The sequence below is a fragment of the Carassius auratus genome, chromosome 30, assembly GCF_003368295.1.
Source record: "Carassius auratus strain Wakin chromosome 30, ASM336829v1, whole genome shotgun sequence".
Classification (NCBI taxonomy): domain Eukaryota; kingdom Metazoa; phylum Chordata; class Actinopteri; order Cypriniformes; family Cyprinidae; genus Carassius; species Carassius auratus.
Window position 1 is genome coordinate 3,225,711 of NC_039272.1, and position 10,507 is coordinate 3,236,217.

The window sequence follows — 10,507 nt, forward strand, 5'->3', positions numbered from 1 at the left end:
TGGATATAGCCATGCAAATTTGATCAGCCTTAGCCTTTTGTGAAGTCATACAATGTGAAACCCCCTGTTGCTGATCCACTGTGCAATGTGAACACAGCAGTAACTGAATGCTACCCCAGATAGTCACACAATTTTAAAACAACAGTGATCTGATGAGTTTATTGCAACAACTGGAGCTATTAACTCCAATCTCAGAATAGTTATAACCACACAAGACTTTGCCAGTGAAAAAGTAACATGAACATCTTTTTCATTTTGTAATCTCAGATATGGAAACTGCCCATACCCAATAGAACTAGCTTCTAAAAAATGATGCAGCTCCACGTCTTTCACCTTTCCATACACAGAAAGAATATATGTGCGTAGAACAGTAACTTTCTTCAAGTTGCTTAGATCTCTTTTCCAGCACTCCCACCTTGGCTGCAATTCATAACTCAGTGCATCATCCCAACCTGTACCCTGTCTACATACTTCCTAAAGTATCTTCTTTCCACGAAGAATGAATGGAGCTAAAAAAAAAAAAAAAACCTAATGGATTATACAATGATGCAATTGGAGACAGTATTCCACTTTGAATTGTGGCTGCTCCTTGAGACGAACATCAAACTTATTCCCAGTGTTCACTCTATCAGGGAATCGTCAAATGAAAGATCAGGTTCTTTTATATAATTGAAGGAGGCATACTTTCCAATACAGCTTTATCATTGGACACAAATTTGTAAAGTCTAAGACAAACAGTAGGACAAAGTTCTCTGGCTTCTCAAGCAATCTGAATTGCATTGTTTGTTGTCAGTACACTTGTCTACATAAAAGTTATTAATCACAAAGTCAAAGCCAAAAGGATACTGTTCCTTATTAACTTAACCTTATTAACAATTGCTTCAATCCATGATTTACACATCCTGGAAATGAAGATGGTCCAAAGAGATGAAATTTAATTCTGTATTCTTGAGGTTGTTCTTTCAAGTCTCCACCAAAAATTTTCTAATTTCTCCACAACAAGATTTACAGAAAGTCTTAGTCTGACTTGCACACATGGAATTGATGGAACCTTTTCTCTACATTACATATTAAAACAACAGGGTGTTGATGAAATCTGAGAAGAATTCCAGTCAAATTGTTCAAGTCAGGTCCTTGAAGGATATAATCATTTAAACTAATTCCATCATATCTTGCAGAACAATCAAAAACAATTCTCAGTTTGCTGGTTTCTTAGGGTGGTAAACACTGCGATGAGGAACATACAATTTTTCGCCTTCACATCCACCATCTTTAACTTCCTCTGCATCTCCTCTTTCAATGACATCCTCTGCACATAATGCTCCTTGTACATATGGTCCTTTAAAAATTTCCTCCTTAGGTGACTAAGTCTCACAAGGGCAAGATTTATAGTGTCCAGTACAATTCTTCCTTATACCATCACTTAATTTGTTCAAAAATGTGATGTCATCTTGAGATAAGGTTTTGTTATCACCATAAGCATCTTTTAAATCAGATTCTAAAACAGGAATGGCATCTGCTGGAGTCAGAGGAGGAATTTCTTTAACAGAAAGTCAACTACAGATACCTGTGTCACAAGAAGAGTTGAGCGAAAGCAATGAAGGTCCAACAATGCTTCAACCTAGATCAGTTTTGACAGCATAAAGTTCGTCATACTTTCCTAAGATCACTTGTCTTGTCTGCAATCAGTAATTGCAGAAAGATGATTCCAAAGTTTAGCCTTTTCACCTGTGGGTATATGTGCCTGGTTAACTGGGATACATTCTTTAGTATAGACAGGTGGGAGTTATATAAGTGGTAGAGCTGTAACCTCTTACATGAAGTCCTGAAATCCTTTCACTCTTCACTATGGTATCCTTTCCCGACATGGTAGTCAGTTTTAACTTTGCAGGAGATTGATCTGCCTGCAAGACATTACTTACTTCTTGATCAATAAAGGTTTTATCACTTTGTTAATCGAGCAAGGCATAAACAGATTTTTCTGTACTCACATCTTTGCTTGATGATACCCATATTGGTACAACCATTGATGTATAGGATGATCCCCTTCTGGACACACTTGAGGACACAGCAGCTGTCGAGTCTTTGGACCTTAAAACTGACGATGTTACAAAGAAGAGGTTGGCGAATGCAGACGCTGACTCACCATCTCCACGTGGACGTGCCATTAATAGAAATGCACCTTTTCATACGGACTACAAAATGAAAGAATATTACAAAATTGAGTGTGAGAGTTCTCCTTATTTATTTTATTATTCATATTAAAATAATAATAACCTGTTTTGGTTATATTTACTATTACTTGCAGGACTCCAGACTGCGACCATTTTTTCTAAAGTAAAGTAAAATACTTTTTAAACCAGAGAAGGTGAACATGTTGGTATTCTTGGCACTGTCACTGGAAGCAAGTTTGGTTTTACCTTTATTTTTGTTTTCATTTTGAAAAGCTTATATTTGCTGTTTACCTCACCTCTCTTTTATTTTTATTTTTTATTTGATTCCTCTGTGTTTGCTAAACGTTCTGTAATTTTTTAGTCATAATAGCGTACAGCATGTGGTCTATGCCATGCCTCATCTTATTAGGTTTTTTTATTTTTTATTTGTATGCTAGTTTGTCATATCCTACTGTTTTATTGTTGTTGTGCATTTTAATTAACAATAACAATGAATCCATCTTTTTTGTTTTAGTCTTAAGAAGTGAAAGGTGTATACCCACCTAGACATTTTTCATTTTCTAGGAAACATTTTCAGCGTTAAGTTTTATTTTAGTTCCCAGAATGTTCTGCTAAAAGGTAGGTTAACTTTTTCTAAAAACATTCTAAAATTTTGAATAATAGATTACTGTCTTCTAACATTCCAATAAAGCTTCTGATTACACTAGATGTCTAGAAGTCTTACACTAGACTTACATTGCTCAGAAGTCAAATCTTGGTTGAAAGTGAAAACCCAACATTTGTTTGATATCAAGCTCCATCATAAATAACACCAAAAGCAGCACTACCAGCTTCCCTTATAAACCACATTGATTTTATTTCTGACATTTACAAAAGGTCTCACTGGGATTAACAGAGGTGTGACGTCACCATTATGGTGTTCAGTAGTCAGGAAGTTTGAGTCAACTTTTCAATGCTAGCTTTTATTTGGCTGCTGTAACTATGTTTATTAGTGAGAAACAGTGAGAAAAATGTTATTAGATGATTCTGGCTACTTGCTGATGGTAAAGATATCATCATGCAGTGATCTGATCTCATCTAGAGTCTAATCTATGCTGATAGTTTCATATTAGTGACTATAGAAAAGGGCCTTTCATATACTTTCAATACTGCTGCATAAGATCCAGCAGTATTTTAATCATAATTTGTACTAATGTCTAGAGAAGAAATACAGAGAAGATTTATTTTTAAATCCTTGAAATAATCTGATTGAAATTCTGCTGGGTCTTAGTCTGTTGAACCGTTGAGTTGCTATAATAAATAATGTGCAACTAATGCCATAGATTAGATGCCGTGAAATCAGATAAGCAGTCTGCTCCGTGATAATATCTTGATAATCAGCAAGCAACCAGTGTCATCAAATTACATGTTCTCATGAAGTTTTTGACATAACAAACAGATACAAAAGCTTGAGAAAAGCATTGAAAAGTCAAGTGTCAAATTGCCCAACTATAGTCAACACTGATCACCATAATGGTGACATCATTCCAAACTATTACTTTCTAACAGACATCAACATCTAAACCTCTGTTAATCTCAATAAGACCTTTTGTAAATGTATGGAAGGAATAAAGTCAATCTGGTTTATAATAAGTGAGGTTGTTTTTGGAGTTAGTCAAGTTGGAAAAGTTTGGGTTTTTACTTTCAACCAAAATTTGACATCTGAGCAACACACAATGTCCAATTGAAAGTTTCCCGCTTAAATCTTAATTAGAATGTTGGGGGATAATGTTTTAATAATGTTATCAATAAGCATTGTTAGAATGTTTTTAGAGAATTTTATCATAACATTTAGCATAACATTCTGGAAGAAAAAATTTAATGCTGAAAACATTCCCAGAAAGTATATACTGTTCTCGGAACATTCTTAGAACAATAACATTCCTAGCTGGGTATGTGTAAGCAAAACAGACAACTATCCTTCAATGTAAAACGTGACAAGATCATGAAATCAAAAGTAACAGCATCCGAAGCAGGGCTTGTAACACAGCAAAATAGGAACTCCATTCACAAAATTAAAATCACAAATAATACTACTGATAAAAAAGAATGGATTGAATGTTAACCACTTTCGTTTCCATGTAACTAAACTATGATAAAAGTTTATTAGCATGGATTGATTAATCCCAGGTTGTTGCAAAATAGAAAAAAAAACTTGCTTGTGCAACCAACTGAGAAAGTTGCGTGTATCTGTACTCGCTCTAACAAGCGCCGCTAAAAGAAAAGAGAGAGAGAGAGAGAACCACAAGAAAAACCACATACACAAACACAACGGAAAAATAACATCATTCATCAAAATCATTACTTTAAACAACGTAACACTTGTGTTAATCAAATTATAATTGTAAAAACACTTCGTAACAGAAATAAGCAGTCCTGGGCAGTCCTGGACTCATCATGGTCAGGGATCCCATTGTCCTCTAGTCGGTAAATTGTGAATCTGGATCTTGAAACAAATAATATTGCTGCATTATAAGTCCTTCCTGGGGAAGTCGTGGCCTAATGGTTAGAGGGTTGGACTCCCAATCGAGGGGTTGTGAGTTCTAGTCTCGGGCCGGACGGAATTGTGGGTGGGGGTAGTGCATGAACAGCTCTCTCTCCACCTTCAATACCATGACTTAGGTGCCCTTGAGCAAGGCATTGAACCCCCAACTGCTCCCCGGGCGCCGCAGCATAAATGGCTGCCCACTGCTCCGGGTGTGTGCTCACAGTGTGTGTGTGTGTGTGTTCACTGCTCTGTGTGTGTGCATTTCGGATGGGTTAAATGCAGAGCACAAATTCTGAGTATGGGTCACCATACTTGGCTGAATGTCACTTCACTTCACTTCACTTCACTTCCTAAAATTGACAAATTTACATGTGTGGCATTTAACCTTCTTATTGCACATTTTATCAATTGAATAACGTGGTATATTTGACTGTCCCACGTTAGTCAAAACATGCTGCCTTGAAAGATCCTTTTCTTAAAGCTGCGGTAGGTAACTTTTGACGCTCTAGCGGTTAATAAACAGAACTGCTTGCGTCTTGCGGAAGAACATCATAGCCGGAGCTACTTCTCTCTGTTTATGTCTATGAAGAATCACAAAGCTACTGGGTTACTCCGCCGCGGTACCCCCGAAGCAATCTAAAATAGTCCGAATATAAACACTTATTATAGGTGCACCCTAGTGATTCAGGACAAGCTAAAAACACGTTTGGAAAATGGATTCATGGTGTACTCGCTTATTATATACATTTTTCTACATTTTGAACACAAACAAAGTTACGGACCGCAGCTATGATTGGTTGTTTCTTAAGCGGATGAATTTCTGCAAATGGCAATAGGACCACTGGGAGGAGCCAGAGGAGCTTGATTTTTTTCACAGATTATCTGTCTCATATTCTACTGTCAGGACATAATGACAGGTTTAACAAATATGTAAAAAATATATTTTTACAAAAGTTCCCTACTGCAGCTTTAAGTGTGAAAACAAAGATTTCTTTAAATAGAAAATATTCTTAACACATTTTAAGAATATTATGCAAAATTTGATGTAGAAAATCATCACAAATATATTTTGATAACAATTTAGAACATTGTTTTATTTATAACAGATTCATATCCTTAACATTAATTTTGTCTTAAACCTATGTCAGTGTCATTTCAGTGAACTTTACAAGAGGTACTTCCTGTTTGTTAATTTTCTTGGCCACATTTCTGATATAATTTCCCGAAATTCAAGTGATTTCAATAACTTGAAACACCTGCTTGAATTCAACACCAAACATGTTCACTTTAATGTTGTAAAAGAAGAGATAAACGCGTAGGTGTCCCACATTAGTCAGTGTCCCACATTACTGTACATTAATCCACCCTACTAGGTGAAGAAGAGCATGCCACAAGATGAAGGGTTGTGCTTCCTGTATCTATAACAACCTGCGTATGTGTAAACATGTGGTGAGTGTGTTCACATCCAGAAAGGAAGTCATACTTTTTAGTGACTATAAAATGTTATGGTTGGAACACATTCACTGCTGAAGACTTTACACCATTTACTTTTGCTGTTATTTGATTATGAGTCATTGTTTAAAAAAAAGTGAAACCATTTCCTTTGGTGATGTGTAAAACTTTTTTTAAACAAGTCATTTATTAAGAGTGAAGTTATTATTTTATTTTATTCCTGAACCTGCATTACGTAGTTCCTCAGTGGCTCAACTGAGCTGATCTGGACTCTGGTGGGAAGAAGTACTGAAGCTTCTATTGAATCTGGTAAATAACAGAGGTAAGAGCGATGTTTATATATCACCTTTGCTTGTGGGAAACAAAGATGTGAATAGAGGTTTTATGTATATTCTTTAGTCAGAATAATTTTACAACAGTATACTCAAAATTGCTGCATTTACAATATGTTCTGTAATTTTCTTTGTGCCCTCCTCTATGTCTTCAAATGTAACCAGGTTTACTGACTTTTCACGGCATGTGCTACATTTTTCCCAGTCTACTTTTTCAAAACACTATTAATTGTACTAACTTCTTGAAAACATATTTTATATTTACTATTGTTTATACTATAATTATACTAGTACAATCACATGCATTTACCAAATTTGTTGATTCTGATACCAACTTAAGATCTAAACATGTTATGCTACCCCATTCACATCTATTCTTGTACCCTGTCTATTATTAATGCAGACCAATGATCTTTCTTCCATAATTTCTTCAACAATGTTCCTATTTTTGTCTGACTATCATGTGCATTGAAATTTTCAACCCATATTTCTTTCCTGCGTACATTCATTGTAGTATATGAAGTGATCAGCGTCCCAATCATCAGTTTGTGTATTTTCTCCATTTTCAGCAGCATGCATCTGATCTGCCTTGACGTCTCTCATGTCAAGAAATGTTCCTGCTGCCTCTAAAATAGCCTTCATTTCTATCACTTTTCTTTTTTAACTGTGATGCAACATTGATGATGTGACAAATGAAACCAAGTTTACTTTCTTCACTGCTAAAGTATCTTTATAAACTTTACATTTGTGCTCAAAACCATTCTGCGTATGATCTGAAATCTGGATTGGTGTCTGATTAATGGCTGTGATGTTCCTTTGGCCTTTTCCACTGGAGTTTATGTCATTTGATCCTGTTTCTCTTACTTTCTTTAGTGCTTCTGCATATGATACTTAATTTAAAAACTACCTAACCTTCTGGACTTCTCTGGCTTCTCTCTGCACTTCACATCCTCCAAAACGCTGCGCTGTGCTCTCCTCCACAGTTACAGCATTTAACCTCTGCATCCTTTTCACATTTACCATACTCATGCTGACCTCCACATCTAGCACACCTTAGCTTTCCTTTGCACTTCTTTGCTGTGTGCCTCATTATTTGACTCTTGTAACATCTGAGAGGTTTGGGAATGTACTCTCTCACGCTGTAATTCTTGTATCCCATTTGCACTGAATTAGAGCGGGTTTTCTCAAAATGAGTTCCTGTTTCTCATACTGGTTAGCTTTCAGTTTCTTGCTATTGTTTCCCTCACCAGACTCACTATGTTCAGACCAACTTTTCCCTCTATTTCTTCTCCTCGTATCTGTTTTTAATCTTGTTCGTTAGGCTATCACCCATTGCCTCCTTCCAGTTACTCCCCTCTCTTGCAGTCCAGAGACAGACGCTATTGTACAAGACAGGAACAGAGTCTGACACTCAGTCTGCACTTAACAGTAAACAACCCAGCAGCAGAAGTTCTGAAGTGCTGCAAACAACATTGTGAAGCTTACTTTGTGAGGTAAGTTATCTTCCGATAACATCATAACCAATTAAAGATAAGTCAGTTTTTTTTCAGTTCAATTTTAAAAACAGAGCTGCAAAATAATAAGGATGCATACGATTAACAATTCCACGTTGCAATATAATATTTTCCTTATTTAAAGGTTGGTAGATACAAAATATAACACAACTGGGGCAGACTGGAATCTTCTAATTATTCTAAGTATCACTTATGTCTATGGAGGTTACAACCCAGTTTCAGTTTAAATGCATTTGGATAAATTTCATATTGTTTTTGTTACAGAACTCTGCTTCCAATTCAGTTCTAATGGAAAACACAATGAATTCAACTTCAGATTATGATGATTATTATTACAATTATGATCAAAAAAATTATTCTGAACACAGCCCTGCTGAGGGCGTACCTCTTGGATACTGCAGGGAAGCAGCGTGTATAATTATGGTGATCTTTAATGTGATCATATTCCTTCTTGGCATCATTGGAAATGGCGCGGTGATCTGGATTACTGGTTTTAAGATGAAGAAGTCAGTGAACACCACCTGGTACCTGAGTCTGGCTCTGTCTGACTTCATTTTCTGCGCTACTCTCCCTTTCACCATTGACTACATGTTGAAGGGGAGCTGGATCTTTGGGCTCTTCATGTGCAAGTTCAACTCTTTTGTTATGACTCTCAATATGTACAGCAGCATTTTCATCCTGGTCATCATTAGTGTGGATCACTGCATCACCGTCGAGTTTCCCGTCTGGGCCCAGAATCAGCGCACCGTACTGAAAGCTTCTGTAGTTGTTTTGTTAGTTTGGTTCGTGTCTTCTTTGCTTAGCATTCTACCTGCCAAATTCAGAGATATTGGAATAAATCATGAATCAAAAGACATATGCTATAACAACTATGACAATAATCAGCACAAAACTGTTGTGTTCATGCGCTTTATTTTGGGGTTTTTGATTCCATTCCTGACCATCTTCATCTGTTACTCCATCCTGATCCGTAAACTTAGAGCAAACCAAATGTCCAAATTCACCAAACCCTTCAAGATCATGACGTTACTGATCACAACTTTTTTCATCTGTTGGTTGCCATTTCAAGTAGTTTCCATTTTAGAGTTGGACCAGACTGAGAACAGCTTTGCTTTTTACACAGCTCAACTAGTATCCGGCAGTCTCGCCTGTGCAAACAGCTTTCTAAACCCATTCCTCTATGCATTCATGGCCAAGGACTTTAAGAAGAAATTCTATTCCTTTCTTTCCAAGATTCAGAGCGTCATTGATGAGGAGACCCGAAGTGCTTTCAGAGAAACTTCAATCACCAATTCTGTGGATAACAGACATTCCACTGCTGTATGAAATGTTAACACGAGTCATGGACTAAAGAGGATTCTGGCTCATAGAAATGACTTTGGCATTAACAAGAAGTGCAGTTATTTTGTCAGTTGCATGTTTGAGCTTGGAAAATTAAAAGTAGAAGTTAAAACATTTTTAAATAAAGGTTCAATATAAGATACTTTACAAATCATTGTATTTTGTTTATGATAGCTATTAAATATTTACAGTTTTTATCTTACGATATAAGTTACTGATTAACACATGGGGTGGAGTGTTTTTGAATGTATGTCTTAAACATAATTTGAAAAGATAATTAAAAGATCGACAAATGTTGTCATGCTCCAAATATCTCTCTTTGTTTTGCTAACATATAAATAAAATATATAATAAAAATCTTGTTCTAACCATGCTGTTTCCATAAATGCTGGGAATTCTCTTAATTATTTAAAGGGGTCATATGATGCAATTTAAATTTTTCCTTTCTCTATGGAGTGTTCCAAACTCTTGGAGCATAAAGAAGATCTGTGAAGTTGAAAAGACTAAAGTCTCAAATCCAAAGAGATATTCTTTATCAAAGTTAAGACTTGTCCACGCCTCCCTAAAACAGCTCATTCAAACAAGCCCAACATCTCTATGTCACGATGTGGAAATGCCGCCAAAATATTCATGCAGAGAAAGAAGTCGTGGTTTCAGTAACCACAGTTAGTGTTGAAGCAGCCATGTCAGGGAGTTTTAACCGTGGCTTGTGCACTGCAAACACATATGAGTTTAATAGCATTTTTGTGCTTTTTAACAGACCTTAATTTATGGAAACTTGCATAAATGATATGCTGATCATTTACTAATGGTTTAATTATCATTTGTTCATGATTAACAAATGTTTTTTGAGACGGAAAGAAAGTTGACATTCCAATGATTTATAAGTGATTAATAATAGTAACTTAACAAGTAACTATACTGAAAAAAATATATATAGGCTATTCATTGAATTCACAAAATTTTTAAGAACTTGTAATCAATATATTTTATTTGACTAACTTAAAAAAATTTTTTTTAAATGTAGCTAAAGTAAATTGTTTGCAAACACTTACCTTGTAAAAATTTATATTTTTTCCAGCATATTAACCATTTAATAAGAATATGTTTAATTATATCATTATGCTATTTTTTAAGTTAACTTACAACAGATCACTTATTAATCAT

General features: G+C 35.6%; 1 protein-coding gene across 1 annotated transcript; it reads left to right on the top strand.

Annotated features, from left to right (window-relative positions):
* Window positions 1–7,709: 7,709 nt before the first annotated feature.
* LOC113049987 (C3a anaphylatoxin chemotactic receptor-like) lies at window positions 7,710–9,460 on the top strand. The gene is made up of 2 exons (XM_026212712.1): window positions 7,710–7,978; window positions 8,264–9,460. The coding sequence occupies exon 2, from the start codon at window positions 8,288–8,290 to the stop codon at window positions 9,323–9,325; it is 1,038 nt and encodes a 345-aa protein (XP_026068497.1). The 5' UTR covers window positions 7,710–7,978; window positions 8,264–8,287; the 3' UTR covers window positions 9,326–9,460.
* The last annotated feature ends 1,047 nt before the right edge of the window (window positions 9,461–10,507 follow it).

Coding starts and splice junctions, on each gene's coding strand:
- LOC113049987 (XM_026212712.1), top strand. CDS start 8,288: ATGGAAAACACAATGAATTCAACTTCAGATTATGATGATTATTATTAC.